This window comes from Daktulosphaira vitifoliae, unplaced genomic scaffold (assembly GCF_025091365.1).
Source record: "Daktulosphaira vitifoliae isolate Bord-2020 unplaced genomic scaffold, ASM2509136v1 Scaffold_1, whole genome shotgun sequence".
NCBI classification, from domain to species: domain Eukaryota; kingdom Metazoa; phylum Arthropoda; class Insecta; order Hemiptera; family Phylloxeridae; genus Daktulosphaira; species Daktulosphaira vitifoliae.
Window position 1 is genome coordinate 76,685,390 of NW_026099572.1, and position 22,035 is coordinate 76,707,424.

The following is a 22,035-nucleotide window of genomic DNA, read 5'->3' on the forward strand; positions in this document are numbered from 1 at the left end:
ATTTATTTATTTTTATTTATAAGTATAAAAAAATAATTAGGTCAACTTTTACAGCACAGAAAATCTAAAACAATATTTTTCTTAATATAAAATCATCAGACTTTTAATAAGTTTTAGTACAAAATCAATGAAAAAAGATATGCCATTTTATCTATTTGGCTATTTACAAACTATTGCCTAAAAAATGTTTTTTCATTGTGTTTATCCATTTTATTTATTTAATTAACGTTCATAATTCTGTTTGTCAACTACACTTATATTAAGAGAAATCAAGTAACTATATGGTAGTGATATAAAACTACTTTGACCGTTTTACTAAAAATAATTTTACCTGATTTACTTTATTATGCGGTCGCGAATACTATTATTCTAGTTTTTGAAGGAATAAAAAAAAGAAGTTCAGAATAATGCAATTCCGTAATTTTTTAAGTTCGAAATCAAATGACTTTACCAATGTTGAGTACTAAATCGTGACTTATAATCATTTAAAGTCGTAAAAAACTAATAAAGAACAAAATAAATGTCTGTTTATGCGATCACACAGTATAATATAATAAGATTTTGATCACGAATAGTCACGAAAACAAATGGAAAAACGATTTGATAATTTTTTTAAAATAAAAAATGCATATATACATTTTTTGGTTACAATTTCCATGCGCATATTATTTGACACACAATAATCGTTTTATTTAGTTAGACAATAATTTTGCATAATAAATCTTACAAAAAAAAACTTTCTGTAAATATTCGTATATTTCATGATAAATATTTACCATTCTGTTTTTCTACATAGGATCATACTTAAATTTTGTCGTCTCTTATAAAATATCATAATATAATATCTTGCTACATTTTTTTTTATTCAAATAGGGCTTTATTTCAATACATTTTAGTCAATTTTATATAATGCAATCGTTGTTTCATCTTATATTTCACAAAATTCATACGGATTTTGTTCAATCAGTAAAATATAATACTATTTAAGGTTATTTGATATAATTTTCTTTAATCACTTTAATTTTAATTTTTTTTTCAAATCATAAACATATTAATATAATATTGTAACTAAAAATAAAAGTAAAAGTTTAACAAGTATCTTATCGTTAATTAAATGTAAATATTTTTTTCGTAATTTACAAAGTATTTTGAAATTTATGGATCTATTATTATTCATTACAGATTTTGTTTTAATTTTTTTTTATAAATTTAAAAGTGAATATGACCAGTAATTTTACTAGAAATGTTGTGGGTCAGGATACAGAATGTTTTATTTTTGAAATTTATAAATTATAATTGTGTTTTAATGCAGGGCATTGGAAGTCTTTTCAGTGCATTGAAAGTGGTTCGATTGCTACGGCTGGGTAGGGTAGTGAGAAAACTAGATAGATACTTAGAATACGGTGCAGCAATGTTAATACTGCTCTTGTGTTTCTATATGTTAGTTGCACATTGGCTTGCATGCATATGGTATTCTATAGGTATGTATTTAATCGAAATACATAGGAAACAGTAAAAAACAATTAGTTGTGGCCTATTTGTCTTAGGTCGATCTGACGCCGAAAATGGTTATCAATACTCGTGGTTGTGGAAATTGGCTAACATTACCCAATATCCTTATTCGTACCAATTGACCGATGATGCTAACTCTACTGAACTTGTTCACGGACCTCCTAGAAAAACAATGTACGTGACAGCGTTGTATTTCACGATGTCATGCATGACAAGTGTAGGGTTTGGTAACGTGGCATCAGAAACTGATAATGAAAAAATATTCACTATTTGTATGATGGTAATTGCGTGTAAGTATTATTTTCAGGCACCACTTATTATTAATTTAATTGTTTAATTAAATATTTATTATTATAGCACTATTGTACGCTACAATTTTTGGTCACGTTACTACGATTATACAGCAAATGACATCAGCAACCGCTAAGTACCACGATATGCTAAATAATGTCCGAGAGTTTATGAAATTACATGAAGTACCGAAAGCATTATCCGAACGTGTCATGGACTACGTGGTATCTACTTGGGCGATGACTCGAGGCTTGGACACAGATAAAGTAATATATAAATAAATTACTATGTGTTTTATTCTTTAAGTTCTATTTATGTATATTATTGCCGGTTTCTTGCATAGAGCGCAGCACATTATTATCTTAATCCTTAATAATTAATAAATACACATTCATAGGTTCAATTATAACTAATACTTATGTACAATTTATTTCATTTATTTTAATGATTGAAATATTTCAGGTACTAAATTATTGCCCAAAAGACATGAAAGCAGACATCTGTGTTCATTTAAACCGAAAAGTGTTCAATGAGCATCCGGCTTTTCGATTAGCTAGCGATGGTTGTTTACGTGCCCTCGCTATGCATTTCACTATGAGTCACTCGGCACCTGGTGATCTTCTCTTTCATACCGGCGAGTCCATTGATTCACTTTGTTTTATTGTGACTGGTTCACTGGAAGTCATCCAAGACGACGAAGTTGTTGCAATTTTAGGTATTAAAAACCTATTTTAAATTAGATACTACATGTAAAGTTAGTTGGGATGTGTACTAATCTTCATTATTTTTTCCGACATTTTTTTAATTGATACACTACATTAAATGTTTGAAAATCATATTAATGAGTTTTATAAATATATATTAAGGTGGTCTAAAAGTGACAAAAAAAAATTTTTTTTTTTTATGTTATACTCCTACACTTGTAAAAAACACGAAAAATTAATTTTTGAGCCATCCCAAGCTATTTGAAAATTTTTAACTTAAAAAAATAATAATGAAAACTATTTTATGTATACGTTCTTATATTTTTTTATCAATAAGTCAAGCTATATTATATAAATCATTTTTAACATTTCTAATTTTACTTACTAAAGAATTAAAAAATTATATAAAAGTTGAATTGCTTTTTTTTAAAGTGTGTTTGCTGCAATCAGGGTAAATCTTCCGATGCTCAGAAACTACTTGTAAGAGAAACTGAAGTTGATCCTCATCATGAGTAATTTTGCGATTAAGGTCTTGAATCAATGAAACTCCTCTTTCTGCCACGTCATTGGTAACTCGAAGATTCTTAAAAACTTCCTCTGCTTTTAAGTAGCTTTTAGACTCGGTCCAGTTTACCACGTCATTTTTCAAAAATTCATCGACACCAAATTCTGTGAAAATTTGTATTGTATTTTTGTTAGCTAAATCATGAAGCTGTAAATTTTCTACATCGTGTTGGTCAATTTTCGGTCTTACATTGGGAACTTCTGGAGAGGGGTTATTATTTATGGCGTAAATTATCTTACATTTGGTTTCAACAGGGACATTTTTGTCGAACAGACAAAGACCAACTAACTCATCTGACAAATACCATAAATGACCCATCATTTTTTTTACAGTGGCTTTTGAAATATGTGGATTATCATATTTTATTAAGGTCTTTATCAGTTGCAAGTCATTATTTGGAGCACATGCCGCCAAAGTTGCAGTGAACCAATTTTTTAAATGGACGGTTACAATGAAAACACATATTTCCTCGAGGCCCCTTTTTTCTTTGGTACTTAGATGAAATTGTCCACTAAACATAAATATTTTTAAACAGTAAATTACTTTTGACATCCAACGTGAATGACTAGTAGCACCTGGAGTCATAAATTTTATTCCTCTGGTAGGTTCTTCACCAAGAAATATAACTGATAATTCCAGCATCTCACGATAATCATCTCTTACTTGTTTTATTTTAAGCATTTCTTGGCAAAAATTAACTAGTTCATGTCGTATATTCTCTGTAATCCTTTGAATAATAGCCGAGTTTGCTATAACGTATGCAGAATGATCAATTTTAGACCAAGAAGATCGAAATCGTACAAACATTCGGTTATCAGGGCCTGTTGTCGCTGAAGGTAACACTGCTTGAAATGCTGTTCCAATGACTAATTCAAAAATATGATATCTGCATGCAAGCCAAAATAAGTTTTTTCCAAGTTTATGTTCTAATAGTACACATGACCCATTGTTTTTACCAGTATTCGAAAATGTTGTATCAAAACACATTGCAACGATATTTTTGTATAAATTCCATTCTTTTTCACTCAAACAATCGAAAACGGTTTGTGCCTGCATTTCTCCTGTTGAACAAGATAATTTTTTAATACTCAGTAATTTAATTTCATCTCCACCTGACACCAATACTGGGAGACAGTCCACATATTGTAAATGAGTGAGGTCCAACATCAGTTTTCCATCCCAGTGAACTGTTAATTTGCTGTTTATTGTAAATGATTCTTTAATAAAACTAGCCATTTCTTGCCTTAATTTCTTACGATGTAGTTTTATCGTACTTTGACTACATGCAAACGTATCAATATTCTCTCCAAGACTTTTTAGTGTAGCTCCAATGATAAAGGTGGCTTGCCGATCACTGACCTTAGTTCTATCTAGCACAGCTGATAATTCTGATGTGATCAAAGGTTTCAATTTCTTTTTACTTTTTGAACTTTTTTTGATTTTTTTTCATTGACAATAAAATCATCGTCGGAATTAGTATTATCACTAGAATGGTTTTCTTCTGTACTTAATGATGTAAAATCATAAAAATTACTCAAATTTTGATTAGTAACTTTTTCTTTATAGAGTTGTTGTTTTTCTTTTCGTTTATCTTTACGATTCTCTTTTTGCGTGGTAAAAACGTCCACTGTAGACATAAAACCTCTTCTCCCTGGCATCCGTTGTGCCAGTAAAAACTGTCTATCTTCATCAATTTTAATTTTTTTTAAAGCATCAGCATCAGCGATATCGAAGAGATTGGTCAATTTTATATGAAACCCACATTCGTGTTGTCGGTGAAGCTCTGTTTTTCTATTTTTATGTTTGAAAAGATTTAGCCATTGATTATAAAGTTTTTTAAACTTATTTATAGCATTATCTTTTCGAGTTGTCGGTATTCTTGCTTTATTCCAAACAAATGTAACTTCTTCGATCACTTTATTGCATGCATATTTAAACAAATTTTTTCAATACGATAAATATGAAAGAAAAACCGTAATACTTCACCATTAGACGGCAAACGATTACTTGGTACAGTTGAAATAGGCTGACCAATTAAATAAATATAAGTATTACTTCGCGTTGTCATTTTTAATTTACTGAATAAATATATGTATAATTAAATTAGCACTGATTCACATTTAAAGCACACTGACAATTAACAATTAGAGTGACACGAACATCAAAACAGCGCACTGTCAACTAAAATATAATTCTACAATGGTAATAGACGTATATCAACCTTTAATATATAGTCATAGTATAATAAGTTATAAACTGTACAATACATAGGAATAACCCTGTCAGAAGTATAGATAAAATGTTTTATTTATTGATATAGTAATAATACAGTCGTATAAGAAAATATTACAATTGCAATAATACTAATATTTATAAGTATAGTATAGGAAAAATACCGTAGGTTATTCTGTACAATAAAAACTTTAAATTGCTTGGGATGGCTCAAAAATAATTTTTTTTCATAAGTATAAATGTGGAAACTATTTTTAAACTCTAGAAAACAAATTTAGATGGTAGGAAGACAAAATTTTTTTAAGTAATTTTTTTAGACCACCCTAATATATATATATATTTTAATAATATTGACAAGGAATTAGTAGTTTAAGTATAATAAAACTTAATGAAGTTTGAAGGAAATTCTTTATTTTAACCATAAGTACAAGCTTTTTAGTATAAAAAAGTTATGCTATATAAGACATTTCGGCATTATTTAGTATTAACTGTGAAATACAAGCAAAAGAAAATATTTTTACATTTATTAATTCTAATATATACTAAAATTTAATTTGAATTATTTGAATCGAAAAAACTCGCAATAAACATAATTAGTATCAATTATATGCAGGTAAAGGAGATGTGTTTGGAGATTCATTTTGGAAAGACACTGCTCTGGGGCAATCAGCAGCTAACGTACGCGCACTAACTTACTGTGATTTACACACGATAAAAAGAGACCGACTTTTAGAAGTTTTAGATTTCTATCAAGCATTTGCTAACTCGTTTTCAAGAAATTTAATTCTCACTTATAATCTTAGGCACAGAGTAAATATTATATATTTCAATATTTCAGATGTAATATTTTAAAATACAGTATTAAAAGGTAAAGTGTTAATTATTTAGCTTATATTTCGAAAAGTTGCTGATGTACGCCGAGAAAAAGAGTTGGCTGAAAAACGAAAGAATGAACCTCAACTGGATGAGCAACGAGATCAACTAGTTCGAAAAATTTTTACGAAATTCCGTAAAGACAGAGCTCCCAGTCAAGTTATTGGTTTACAACAGAGTGACGAAAATAAAAGCGAGGGTTGGTATAATTAAAAAAAATTTCCTTTATTTTATGTTTATTGTCAATGATATAATTAATTGGAAACAATAAAGAAAATTGTAAATAATAAAATAATATCTGATTAGCTTAAAAATTATATTTTTAAAAAACTAACTAAAAATTTAAAATTTAATATTTAAACAACTAAAACATAAGCATTATATATGTGCTATGATTTTTTTACATTAGGACAATCATCGGGAACTGTAGCAGATCCTTCGGATGGTGGTGGAACTGGCCGTCCAAAAGTGTTACCTTTAGTATTAAGACAGCAGAGTGAAGATCAACAGGCGTCAAGTTCCAGTGGACCTAGAGCTACCCCTCCAAAACCTGCACCAAAAAAAATATCTAAATGGGGAAAAGTTTTAGGTGGTGGTAACGGAAGCACTGACTCAGCGGATAATTCAGTTGTCAGTTTACAGAGTGCTCCAGCCAAAATTAGAGATTCACCTAATAGGCAGCAACCTGGAAACGGCCACAAAGTTTTTCCAAAACTTCAAAAAGTTCCTTCAGCCGCTGCTGAACCATTTCCTAATTTAGTTCAATCACAAACTAGACAAGGGACCATTGAAGAATCAGACGAAAACTTGCGACCTCCAAGAACTGAATCAGAGGTACATGCAGCATTACCAATTATGATTTCGGTAGCTACGTCCACTGATTACACTTATCCAGTGGCAATTTCACCTCCCCCTCCACCATGCACATCAGTTATATTACCTCCACCACCTCTTGATCAAGAGGACTTGTCGGTTAAAATGCACGACCTTAAGACAGATGTTCAATCCATAAATCTTAGGTTAATTGCCATTGAGGATATGATGCAGAGAATTTTTGGTAGATTAGATAATTTAACCAACTTACCTTTACCGTTACCCACGCCTGATGGAAGTGATATAAGAGGTTGCCGAACAAAAAGTACAGATGACCTAAGTTTGCCAATGACGCCTAAATTACCGCCAATGATGCGGCGTCGACGAAGCAAATCTCGAACAAGGTCTACCCCATCAGTCTTGCCGCCAATGAGGCCATACAGCCCCAAAGACAAATCACCGCCTCCACCTCCAAGATCGGAATCGCTCAAAAAATCTTGTCCGCCTAGGTCAACTGACTTCTTGTAATATATAAATCATTAATATTAAATCAAATGTACGAAATGAGATTAATGTCTTGTAATTATGTTTTAGACTTGATAATATTTACATATTTCATATTTTATTATACTATTTTTTCTCGCTTAATGGGTAAACATGATTAAGAGTAACTTGAGATTAAAATTTGAGAAATTATTAAAATTAATTTAGTAAATTAAATTCTTAATTGGGTAATTTGGTTTTTATATATTAGAAGTGTTTATAAGAAATTATAAAATAACTAATAAAAAGTATTATCAGTGAACATTTTTTATCGTTACTGGTTTGCTGTATAGAAAACCATTAAAATTTATTCCATTTTTAAGATATGAAACTTTTTTATTTATAATCAAAAATTAAATAAAAATTTTATTAAAATATTTCATATATTATATAGTTTAATAATAATTAAAATTTATATAAAACTGTTTTTTTTAAATTAATTAATTTTTAATTCTTAATAAATTACATCTCTATACTATAATTTTTGTGCAATAAATTTTTATGAATATATTATTAAATATCAATAATGTGAATTAAGATTTTTATACATTTCACTTTAATTAGAAACGTTTTTAATTTCAGCAGTTATTATTTAATTTATATAAAATATTCATTTTTTTATACATATAATATTTTAAATTATTTTAAAAATATAATAATCTTTCAAAAAGGGTTAAATTATCATTCATTGAACATTTTACCAAACATAAAATTTTATTTACATTTACTAATATAACTGTATATTTAAACTATTACACAATATGTCCACAAAAATCATTTGTTAGCTTAGTTTTTTCATTAAATACGGGAATTTTGTAATAGTTTAGTTTAACATTAGTAGATCTAGTTTAATCAATACAAATGAATTAGTAAAAGTATAAAATATATTTTTATTAGCAAAAATGAGACTTCAAAAGTTTTTTAAAAACTAAAAATTAAAGTATATGATATTTCAGGTTTCTGATGCAATCTATTTGTTTTTAACTATTGCGTTTTTTTCGTACTAACTTAACATATTATTGTAATGACTAGATAATTTATACGGGATTAAATAATGTAATTTATGTTTTGCGCTAAGACTATCTTTTTCATCAAAGGAATTAATATTAAAAGAATCAAAATATGTATTCATAAGTCAAATAGTGAATAAAAAACACAGCAAATCAAAAATAAATTAAATTATTACCTCTTAAAGTAATAAATAGTAAATCGATTTGAAAATAATTCAAATTTTATTAGGAAATATATAAAATATTTTAATTTGCACATCGAATTTCTAGTTTTAAAAAGACACATCGAGAAGGGAGAATTTTTAAAAGTGCCTTCCACAAGATCCTTTTTATGATCATTTGGGTGTAAATATATAATTATATAAAGTCTAAAATAGATTAATAGTAAAAATTTAGAAGTACAAATAATTTTTTTAACAACTTTACTACCTATAAAATATTTTATAGTGATCACAGTTAATTATTTGATATACTAACTACTAAATTTTAACTTTTCTATCGATTTTCAGCACAATTTTGTTTATAAACAAGAATTTTTTGGTAATTAAAAATTAATAAAATTATATTTGATAAATTATCAAATAATATTTTGAATGCACTTTGAGAGAATATTGCACTTTATTTTTTATTTAAAATAGTTAACGGTGAGAATATGTAATTACGTTTATAACAAAAATTAATTAACTTTCGATTTATTTTTTTTATGTCATTTTACATTTACTAAAATTTTCAATTATAAAGGTATATGTTATGTATAAATACAAAACTCTATTTGTTTTTGTTACCGACTGTCTTTCACAATTTTATTATTGTTGTGCAATGTATGGATTTGTCGTTAATTATGTATAATTTTATGTCTTAAAAGAACCTTGAAGTAAGCAAAATTGAAATTAGATTTAGCTCGTCACACAATCACTTTATAGTTACAATGAGACAAGTGAAATATTCAAACATCGTCTAAAAAAAATAATTTGTCTCTCGAATTTTTATCGTCTTACGGGTCTTTATTTATGGTCAACGCCAATAGAACAATGTTTAAACGAATGAACCATACTTAAATGTTTGTAAGATGATAGCTGTTCAAAAGACAAGAATAATGTAGTTATTTTAAGGTTTTTTTAACATTCCTGCACGAAAAAGTGCTCAAATTATATAGATTTATCTATTCCAATATAGAAATCGCTGCCTTTTACCGATGTATTTTGTTATCATGTGATACTTATTTCCATAATGTTATTGTAAAGTAGACTGTTTATTTATATCCTTCTATTTTGTGTTTTGTAATTTAGTAATTTTGAAGCCATAAACTTCCAAAATTAGTGTAATAAATTTAGTGATTAATTAATTGACTTGTAATTTTTTTAATTAGAAAGTAGAGATTGTTTTATTCTATTTTATTAAATTTATTTTCTATACGACTTAATTCCACTTTGTAAATATTAGGCACAGATTAGTAATTTGAAGATTAATCAATGTATCATAAACTTAGCGCTCGTGTACAAAATGTGATTCAATTATTCGCTGTGCAAATCAAATTAATTAACTTTGTTTCAAAAAAGAAAAAAATGTTTTTTTACTTGTACCTATGTCCTTATTGACTATAGTATTAATAAATATTGTCTATAGGCAATTAAATTAATACACAGTGTATGTAATTTGTAAGAATAAGTTTGTTAAGTGATGATTTATTAGCTTACTATTTTGAAATTATTAACTCTATTAAATAATGAAATAATAAAAATAATAGAAAATATGTTAAAAGCATCCACCTATCACATTCCATTTACATTACGAGATAAAAAAATATTCAAATCAGTATCAAATATTTTATAGCAGACCCGGGAACCGAAATTATTTTGGTTTTTATGATATCTAGTAAGTTAGATTATTTGTACCTAAATTTTTTCAAGGATTTCTAAGGTTAATAATTGTCAAAAACCGAAATTTTTTTTCCTTACCCTGGTTTATACTCAGAAACAACTTGTTAACTTGTTTACCATGAAAGTATTTATAATACTGTAGGCAAATACTAAGACATTTAGTTCAAATATGATTTGAATGGAAATAAATTTTGGATAGTACTACACCATACAAAATAGTAAAATATAAGATATATTTTTAAAAATATTTCTGTATTCATTAAGAATAATAGTTTAACCTATAATAACTTTTGATTCATGACCAATTTATTATTAATGGAATAGAATTAAAACTAATTTTTATAAAAATATTTTTCTGAATATAGAAATACGAATCTATAAGATTTTTTCAAATGTTTTTCTCGTGTTACATTAAACTTTCATATAATTTTGAATATAATTTAAAAATAGTATTTGAAATTTATATATTCTATTTTTCGTAGTTTCATAGATTTCATATAACAGATATTGGTTAGTTAATATTCAGTTTTTATCATTACAATGTTACAATTTTTCCATCTTAATAGTGTAATAAACTAAACATTAATATATGTATTTTTCTAAATTTAATGATTAAATATATTGTAATATAGTAGTATCTATTATGACTACAGTATATTACAGTCATAATACTTTCTACAATATTATAAGGTCCCTGAAGTAAATTAGACGAAATTAGTCACACTACACACAAATTGTTCTTCAAAATATTTTAAAGCGTATATCATATAGTAAGGAAAATTAAAAAAGTAAAACATTCATTTCCGAATAAAGAAATGTTCAGTTATTTTCCTCATTATATAGTAAAATATATTATAATATAAAACTAAATCACATTCTATTCATTAAATTAATGTTTATATAAGTTTAGAGTTATAAAATTTTGATATAGTAATAGAAAAAAATGGATACATTAGCCATCATTAGATTGATATGATACATCAATAGTTATTAAGAAAAATATAAAAAAAAATAATAATAATAGTTTCTCATAAATATAAATTTATTGCAAGTGCCGTGAATAATGTAATATATAATAAATAAACGTGTATCTATAGTTACTGAAAGAATAAATTTCAATTTGATGTAGGACTGTCGATATTTTTCATAAACATTTTATTGTAGTAAAAATTGTAACAGTTAAACATAAATTCTGCAATCTGTAAATTCTATAAATGCTAAATTAATTAAACAAAAATCCTTACCATATCAAAATTGAAAATTTCTATAATGCAAAAGTTACCTATATCAACTAAAGATAATGTGATAAATACCTGGTAAATATTACTTGATAGAACAATTTGTTTTATTAAAATATTATAAGAAATTATGGAACCTATAATTTTCACGAAACAACTTTAATTTAAAGATGGCTTGCTAATGCCAAAAGCCCTTTTTGTTTAAAAAAAAAAATATTAACATATTAAAATTAAATAATCATAGAACTGTTTTCAGTTTATTACATTACCGAGAACCCATAATAGCAGACGAAAGACTAATGAGGAAGCCCTTATATTGTGTGCGTTGTCACCGCTATACCGAACATGCAAATCCATCTAACTTAATTTTGTTGAGAAATGGTCGTCCGGCATTAACATCACATTGTTTTTATTGCCATAAAAAACGTATACAACTAGTACCATTCAATTGGTACTTTGCATTTACTGGTGAACGGTAAACACCCGTAATGATATTAAGGTATATGTTGACTTAATGTAAATAATTCAAATTAATTTCAACTTCCCAGAATACGTACTATAAAAAGGGCCAGAAAGAGAAAACGAAAGATTTAGTATTGGTGATGTTTTTCTATGTAACACACAATTACTTGCAAAAAAACTACAACTGAAGGATCACATTTAGTCATCGTCAAGTTATTTGAATTATTTTAAATGATAATATTATTTTACAAGGCTTACAAATATTAATATATACTATTTTTATTTATTTTTTGTTTGCTGAAGTTATGAAATTAGTTTATTTTATTTTACTGTGACTACAAAAAAATATTATTTTTCGAATCCATTATTAGAGGTTTTACAATTTTCATTGAAAAGTATTTGTTAAACTTATTACTCGAGAAACTTTATTGGATAATATTGAGCTTGTTTTCATAATTTTCAATATTAGATGTATAAAATGATTACATAATAAAAAAAAACATATTTATTTAAAAACTTTTTTCCATTAGAAAAATGTGTTAAAATATTTTTTAGTAACAAAATTTCATTGATTTGTGTTAAATAAATTCTACGTGTTATAAAATAATTTGAAATATATTAAATTAATTTCATTTGGAGAAAATCAGTTTGATATCTCATATTTTATTTATGTTGTATAAAAGATAATTAGGAAGATAGAAAATCTTAATTTTGCATATAGTTCATTGAAAACAATACAAAAATGATTAAAATTTTAATTTAAAAAAATATCTAGATGAATACATTTCATCTATATAAATTATGATGAAAAAATTGCGAACGCTTTTGAAATACGAAAAATAAGAAATTTAAGGATACTACTTAAATTTTAATATATAAAAACAGGCTTATTTTTTATATAACTATTTAGTAGACGAATTAAGGTCCAAATAAATAAATACTAAATTATGTTCAAAACTGCTTACTTAATTCATAATTGTATTATTATTTTATTTTATGAACATTAGATAATATTTAGATTTGTTTAAAGTTTTTGTAATTATTGAAAATGCTATCCAATTATTCTATATATTTATTCACGGCCTCGTCAGGTCAATAAATAAATAAATTCAAATTATAATATCACAAGAAATGAATATTTTTAAATAATTCAAATGAAATATTTGAGTAAACTTAAAAAATACTGTAATGTTTCGCTATTTTTTTATGACTGCTTGAAAAAAAATTACTGATGATCAAGTTGAAAAATGGCTAGGTAAAGAATTTTTCTATGTCACATTACTGACAAATTTTAACGGTTAGTACTTTGAGAATAAATTGATTTTACTTGAGCAGACGTTATCGATGTGAAACAGGAAGTAGAATATGGTAAATATCGTGTTTATGTAAAGTATTATTGCACGGCGCATTAGGTAGGCAATATAGGTACAAAAGCGAAAACAAGTATTTTTATCGACGACGCAATATAGAGAAAGCTTAACGACATAACCTCATCACTTTGGAACTTCACTTGAAAATTATGTTAGATAATTCGAAATGTTTTATATTTAAATATGAGTTTTTTTCTTTTTTACAAAGCATGGACTAATATATAGGTTTTTTGGTTTCTAATTGATATAAACAGTATTTTTAAACCAAACTGTTATATGAATTTTCACTATGAAATTAATCGTAGGATGATGAATTACATTAAACTGAACAACAAAACTGTTAAACTAAAATTATAAAATACTAAACTTAAGTACTTTTTGAATTGCGTCACGTCGTTTAAAATTCAGAAAATAAGTAAACTGTTATACTAAACTAAAGGTCGTCGTAATGCGACTTTTTTTTTACTTCGATTCAATTTTTCTAGACAAATATAAAACATTTTTGTTTTATATAAAACAAAAATTTGAGTACACAGCCAAGACGAATCTTTGAATTCCTTCCTTTTCACATAATATGATGAAAACATATGCTTTGACATATCTATTAACTTGGCCTATTTTATACGATAAATAGTCCAAGTTATAATTCATTGGGGTTACTTTTATGATAAACTGTTAAAATACAGTGCGATTAAAACTTTTGGATCGCATTAAGTTTTATAAGAGTGTGCATAACAAGTAAACAAATACTTTAACGTAACGTAGTCAGGGAGAGTCTATTACAAATTAATATTCTGTTTGTTTTTTATAAATTTAATATTCATAGTAATATTACTTTTTATTTTAATTATCTCGCGAGATATATTTAAACAGATGGAAATCATTTCGTATTGATACGTAAAAACCGAATGCACTTATAAACATTTTGAATTGGAACTGTGAACAATTGCATTTGCTCCGATAACATTAGTCTTTTTCTTCTCTATTGTCAATCTTGAAAACGGATTGATTAGTCGCCCCTTTCAGGAAAGATCAGGTGGACGATTTTCAAACGCAGAGAGATGGTTTTTTTTAGCTTCGATGCTGATATAGGAAAAACATACTCAAAAAGATTATCAAAATATTATAAAACACAACCAATGGATATTTTTGGGAACTTTTGCTGAAATTTAGCGGCCAACAGAAACGAGCACAACGAACGTCGCACGCATACGCCGGCAGAAATGTGGCGACATGCGATACCGCGTGCAAATATCGTTAAGCCATTTGCTGCCGGTACATTAGTTTTGTCGGGACCGTTCGCGAGTTTGTTCTCTCCGTTCTAACCGTTAGCGCCGCAAACATTATTTTTTTATTGAACACGACGTCGTGAAATGTGTCGATGACTATTGTTTATTTTTCGTAAGTTCATTTAAAAAATAATAATAGCAAGCGTTTGTCAGTTTTCGGCCGTGGTGTAATTTAATTTCCTTTTGATTTTTTTAATAACATTTCATCTCTGTCAGAAACAGAAATCATTAGCGTTTTATCGGTCTAGAGTTTAAATAAACTTTTAAACTATTATTGTTACTAATGTTGATTAGAACAGGACCAACTATTCATTGAAAAACCGCCATTGGAAAAAAACCGTAAGTACATGGAAACTGACGAGTACAAACTTTTCAAAATTTTCAATTTTCTATTTGTTTATATTCAAAAAAAATGTGGTTAATCCCATGAAAAACGTGATCCAGGTCTAAAAATATGTTCCATAGTTATGAATATTTATACTCCACGAAAGTTTACATTTTAACTGAAAAATATTAATCTGTCAGGAAAATTGCTTTATAATTTTTTACATGCCATTTATCATAATTATGTATTTATCAAATAAACTTGGGTGTCTAAAAATATTATACAAGTTTCAGATTTAATATTTTTCGTTGTTGTGTTTATGAAATCTTAACCAATAATCTTTGCTTAAAATTGGCATTTCATTAGCTTAATATGAAATATTATTGAGTCACATTTGCTTATTCTAGTCTGACTGAAAATTCATTTGAGTACTTGTGGGTACTCTTTAAAAATTTAAATATTATATTAAATTAATTTAAATATTGTTAGAAAATATTCAAATAATTTAGTTTCTGTATGCATCTGATTAATATCGTCTTACAAGGTTTACTGAGCAGTTTTTTTTAAATAATTAAAATTTCAACAAATATTTATTATACTTTTATGTACATATAAACTTTTCAGTATTAAGAAATTTTAGTATCTTTGTAATTTTCTAACAGTACATTATTTTGTTATGCTGATGCATGTTTAAAATTGTTTTTAATGACATATTTTCTCAATGTAAACTCAAACATATGACAAGGTGACTCCTAATTCGTGTTTTTCCATAAGGCCAAACATTTTTACCTCGTTTAAGGTACATATTTTTAAAAATGTTATCCAACTTTTTATTTTCAACGGGTTTCTAGTATTAAACATTCACAAGTGTGAAATTATTATGTAAAATTAAAGATACATTAATGTTTAGAATTTCAATAGTCATAATTATAATCAAAACAAACTTATTTCATAATTTTTTTACCCCAGAATAATTATGAATAAAATTTATTTGTTACATATATCAAATGTTTTCAAATAACTACAAACTAAATTTATTAAAACATATAAGAAATTATTTGCATAAATACAACTAAATTGTATTTATTTATAAATGTACATGACAATAGTGTGCTCTGTTTATTGAAAGTTCTGGTTAGTAAATTTCAACAATTAAAACAGTTTCGATTCTGTTTTTGTCATATTTTCTACTTATATAACAGAAAATTTATGTCAAGTGCAATAAATACTGTGGTCAAGAGGCAATAGATATTTCCACAAGAGTACGCAAACATTACAATCTGATTCGCAAAAAGGAATTTACTACACTAACACAAATTTCGTTTGAATAATTATCATCACCTACTTTCAATTATTGTTTCAGTACTCTTTGAAAATAACAACTGATTTTAATGTAAATTTAAAAATAATGCAATTAATTTTGTACTTGCTCTTTTGTTTTTGACAATTATCATATGATTCAATAAATAATAATAACAATCTCAAAAATTCTTTAAATAAATTAGATAAATTTTATAAAATATAATTCATTGTAAAGAAATGTGATCGATTTCATACAGTGTATTTACTATTAATGCATGTAAAATAACTCAATATAGGTAGAGAGTAGATGTTTTTTTTATGAAATTACTATCAGCTAACAATCTTTAGGTTTCTTCAATTTTTCGTGGACAAGTTGTATTGTTTTGTGATGAAAAAATAAATTATATAATTTTTACAATATAGATTGAAAATTGTAGAAATTATGCGTGATTTAAAAAAACTCCCATATATTACGAGTTTTTGTTCTATGGTTCTTTAATGTTAAAAAAAATTAAATATTTTCGCTGTAGATGTATTTTTGAATATCATCGAAAATAGGGATGAATATTTCGTTGAAAATTTATTTTTAATTTAACGTATGTACGTTTGTTTAATGTTAAATATTGATACTATAAGCATAACGCTTATTATAGATAGTCAATGACGTCATTTGAATAGAAAATATAGTCTTAACCGTGTTTGATAAAAGTGGATCATTATGTTGATGTCGTAGCCCTCGAACAACCGTGAATAATATGCATCAATTTTATTTCAGACACTATTATACACATCGTAAACTCTTAATTTATAATTAAATTTTTATTTTCATTACTTTATTTTATTTATTTATTTTTTTTTTTTTGAGAAAACAATTAGTACTTATCACATAATGTGCAATTGGATTAAAACTGTCAATAATGCAATTTAAAAACCTTTAAAATAAAAATATGGAAGACCATATGATTTTTTTTGTATTTAAATGTTTTCACTGTTCTTGAAATAACCAAAATTCTTTTAAGATCTCTGTTGTCAATTTGATTTAATTGAAATTGACACAACGGAAATTGTATTCTTTGAATATTTTTTTCAAAAGGTCCCATTAAATATAAAATTACTCGCATTACCTGTTTATAGGATTTTATTATGACTATTTAATGTCGTTTTTTAAAAAAGATAATGTCAAATTAATGGGCAAAATGATTCGTATTCGAAACTGTGTATATTATGTAAAAGATTCGAAGAATATATCGACGTAATATGTGTATTATTATGACGTTTAATATGAATATAATCTAAAATCAACGGATACAATTGTGTTGGCGGAAATATAAACCATTAATTTTTTAACGACACATAGTGTAAAATGAACGACGTGTACAACGTGAAGAGAACACTAAATAGAAACGTGGACAGCATCAGACTACCGTAGGCATCTATTTTATGGTAAAATCATTTATGAAGAGTCAAGAAACACAAGTTTATGACCAATAAAAAAGGCAGTATCATCAGAGTAGAAACTAAGTTGTTCTCTTAAAAATAAATACCATATTGGTATAAAAAACTTTCAAATTACAACTCATACGTTTTATTTAAATTTTTCTGTGACATATTCTTAATAGCCAATCTAAAAGTATATCGTCCATATATGGTACACATGTTCTTTTAAAGTATAAATAAAGTTTCAAAATGAAACGTAAACTTCATGAAACGTAAACCTAATTATATAACAGCTTGTTCTAAAAAAAATTTTCATCATATTTCAATATTTGAATTTATTTTAATGCCTTTATTTAAAATATATATACATATATTATAATAATAAAATGATTAGATAAAATATATTATATAAAAAAATTACTTAACAAAATTTTTTATGAAGATCATCATAACAGTAAATACTTGTGGCTTAAATTAAAACAGCCTTAGAACTCTAGTTATTTGAATGTGCATTAATTCTAAGTAATATGAAATTATAGATGTTATTTAAGTAAAAAAAAATTGATTTTTACTAAAACGAATCATCTTTATTACTGTCATCATAAAAGAAAAATGAACAAACGGTGTTGCCGATACGTTAACGGGATAGTACATGATATGCACTGACTCGGGTTCAACACTCAGTAACAGATGGCTTCGATTGCTGAACGTGATATCAGTTCAGTAATTAGAATCGCCATTCCTCTTTCCAACGACGAACTAACCACCTGTTCCAGAGTATCCATAGTTAAGAAACCTCATCTTGGCCGCTGTAGCCCTCAATGGACTGTAAAACTATAAAAAAATAATTTGAAAAATCTAAAAACAAATTGTTAGTTATTCGATAAACTTTAACTTCGTTCAATTAAAACAGCTCTTTCAGCCTAAAATAATTATAGTTAGGTAGGTAGGACTTTTAAAATTTGAGTTATAATAATTCAGTAATAAGATAATACCGAAAATGTTTTTAATAAATTACATTTTTATGTGTTACGGTATTGCATTTTATTTTCTAAATATTTCACGCGGGTCTTATCTAAAATAAAATCCCTTATATAATAAAATAAGTTAAAAATTGTGGTATACAACATTTGGATAAATAATATAAAATCATTCTCATTATAAACATGCTGTGTATTATGTAAAAAATGTAGGCACTTGATATAAAATACGTAAAACACAGAATTCTTGATTTTTTTTTCCAACACTTATATTATTTATAAATTGGATTGTTTAGTATTAATAAGTTGAATTTCTAAAAAATAATACATTTTATGAACGCTAACATGTAAAGTATTAACATTTTTAAGACGAAATTCTATAATTTAGTTAATTCTGATATCTTAATTTTCACACATCTAACGATATGTGATAGGTTCGATAGGGTACAGCTTTTTATCATATCGTCTAGGTATCGTATAAAGATTTTTAGAAAGCTGCGTAAGAGGGTCTATCTGATATTATTCAGATATTTGTTTTCAGCTCAAATACAGTCATCTAGATCAGTGCTTCTCAAACTGGGGGCCGTGGCTATATGACTGGTGGGCCGTGAAATATTTATTCCTTTTTAAAAATATTTTCGGTTATTTAGTTATTAAACAGACCATATGATTAATCATAGCCGATAAAGTCTAATGTTAGATAGTTTTTATTTAATAAGAATGAGATAAGAATCTAATGTGAGATAAAATGCAATAAAATTATAGACTATCGACAATGATGATAACTTTAATGATATAGCATTACAGTCGTACAGTCGTACATTCGTGTTTCTTTGTTCGATATCGTTGGTTTTGTGTTGTGTTAAATATTTTTAAAAATTAAAAATGGAAAAGTGGTTGAGAGCAAATATAAAAACAGATACTTCTAGTTCTAGCTCAACAACCAATAAAAAAAAAAATGAATTTTTGCCTGCTAATAATAAAAAAAAACGCAAGTACAATTCAGAATATATAAAATTTGGTTTCATTGTATCATGCGTAAATAAGGAAGAACGACCAATGTGTGTCATATGTTTAAATACACTTTCAAACGATTGCATGAGACCTGGAAAATTAAGTAGACACTTAATTACTATGCACCCCGAACACCAAAATAAAACGTCAGATTTTTTCGAAAGAAAAGCATCAGAACAAAGTCGGCAAGTAGTTTTTTTTGATAAACATACTAATTTAAATAATACACTTCTTAAAGCTTCTTTTGAAATGGCTTTACTAATTAGTAAAGCTAAAAAAAGTTTTACTATTGGAGAAAACTTGGTTTTACCTGCAGCAATAAAAATATGTGAAATTGTACACGGTGATAAAATTGCAGAGGCATTACGGTCCATCCCTGTTTCTAATGATACTATTAAAAGAAGAATAGACTGTATGGGAGATTATATAAAATCTCAATTATTAATTCAAATTAAAAGAAGTGACACTTTTGCAATACAACTCGATGAATCAACAGATCTTACAAATAATGCCCAGTTAATGGTATTTGTGAGATATCAATATAATCTACAAATAAATGAAGATTTACTTTTTTGTGAAACTCTTTCTGAGACAACTAAAGGAATAGATATATTTAAAAAAGTAAATGATTTTTTTCTTATAAACGAACTATTCTGGTCCAAATGTGTTGGTGTATGTACAGATGGAGCAGCAGCAATGACTGGTAAAATATCAGGGTTTAAAGCAGAAGTGATGAAAGTTAATTCTGATGTAAAATTTGTTCATTGCATTATACATAGAGAACATTTAACTTTTCGAAAAATTGGCTGTGAACTGAATTCAATAATGAATGATGTAGTATCAATGGTAAATTTTGTGAAAAGCCGTGCTCTTAATTCAAGACTTTTTAAAATTTTATGTGAAGATGTGGGATCCAACCATAATACACTACTATTCCATACTGACGTTCGTTGGCTATCCCGAGGTAAAGTTTTAAAAAGAGTTATAGAACTAAGTGATGAGCTCCGTATATTTCTCTGTGATATTAAACCAGATTTATCTGCACTGTTAAGTGATGAAAAATGGATGTGTTTAGCTTCATATTTAGCAGATTTTTTCGATAAAGTTAATGAATTAAATCTATCTCTTCAAGGTAAAAGTACAAACATTTTAATACTTACCTCAAAAATTCAAGCATTTAATCAAAAATTATCTTCTTGGTTAAATGCATTTAACAATGGAGATTCCTCAATGTTTCCGAGTTTACATGATTTTCTTACTGCTAATGAACTTTCAATAGCAATTTCAGTTTCAAGTGTAATAACTGACCATATGTCTTCAATGCTAACATTTTTATCTAAATATTTTCCAAATTTAAATGAAGATAATGAACTAAATTGGGTAAAAATACCATTTTCTATTTCTTTAAAATACGATCATATTCCATGGGCCGCAAAAGAGCAACTAATTGAAATTAGAGAAGACTCAACTCTTGAAACAGAATTTAATGAAAAAGAACTTACTGAATTTTGGTTAAGACGACAGCAAGAGTATCCATTAATTTCAAAAGCGGCATTACTTATATTAATGCCTTTCGCATCGACATATCTTTGTGAAACTGCATTTTCACAACTTCAAATTATAAAAAACAAACATAGATCATGCATTTCACAACAGTCGTTAGAAGCAAACTTGCGTATTTCAGTTTCAAATATCACACCGGACATAAATATGTTATGCGAAAATATGCAAGCTCACCCGTCACATTAATAATCATCAACATTACTACTGAATATTTTTGTATTGTTTTTTTTATTACCAATTAATTGAAGTTTATATAAGTTTAAATTTTAATACTATTATAAAATTGTTTCAAAAATATATTAAAAACATTTATTTACTATACATTTTAATAATCTATTTGTGTGAAATAGTCCATTTCGTTTTAGTATATAATTAAGAAAAAATAATTAATGATTTTGATTAAGGGGGCCTTGACAGTTTCACATTAAATTTAGGGGGGCCCCATGACAAAAAAGTTTGAGAAGCACTGATCTAGATGCCACATAAATGTTGTCAACTACATTTTTCTGGAGTTAATTCAATAAAATTTAAATTATAATAAATATCGTATCAAAGTTAAGATTTTTCAAGTTTTTAAATAAATTAAAATTTCTTTTAAATTTTCCCGACTTATTTGGTTTTTAATGTACCGA

At 26.6% G+C, this 22,035-nt stretch overlaps 3 protein-coding genes across 7 annotated transcripts in view; all 3 read left to right on the forward strand.

Annotated features, from left to right (window-relative positions):
• Positions 1-7,795, forward strand: part of LOC126909408 (potassium voltage-gated channel protein eag) — a 66,493-nt gene extending 58,698 nt beyond the window's left edge. For both annotated transcript variants that reach the window (XM_050691834.1, XM_050691840.1), the window contains exons 9-15: positions 1,313-1,481; positions 1,548-1,802; positions 1,870-2,069; positions 2,266-2,518; positions 5,918-6,114; positions 6,193-6,376; positions 6,587-7,795. In XM_050691834.1, the coding sequence (XP_050547791.1) occupies positions 1,313-1,481; positions 1,548-1,802; positions 1,870-2,069; positions 2,266-2,518; positions 5,918-6,114; positions 6,193-6,376; positions 6,587-7,518 (2,190 nt within the window). In that variant the 3' untranslated portion in view covers positions 7,519-7,795. The remainder of the gene's footprint in view (positions 1-1,312; positions 1,482-1,547; positions 1,803-1,869; positions 2,070-2,265; positions 2,519-5,917; positions 6,115-6,192; positions 6,377-6,586) is intronic.
• Positions 7,796-14,771: 6,976 nt separating this feature from the next.
• The window catches only part of LOC126909563 (uncharacterized), a 166,079-nt gene continuing 158,815 nt past the window's right edge, over positions 14,772-22,035 (forward strand). For all 4 annotated transcript variants that reach the window (XM_050692001.1, XM_050692021.1, XM_050692008.1 and 1 more), the window contains exon 1: positions 14,772-15,121. The gene's annotated coding sequence lies outside the window, so the exon portion shown is untranslated. The remainder of the gene's footprint in view (positions 15,122-22,035) is intronic.
• On the forward strand, positions 19,961-21,589 carry LOC126895574 (SCAN domain-containing protein 3-like). The gene has a single exon (XM_050667591.1). It carries the CDS (start codon positions 19,961-19,963, stop codon positions 21,587-21,589), a length of 1,629 nt encoding a protein of 542 aa, XP_050523548.1.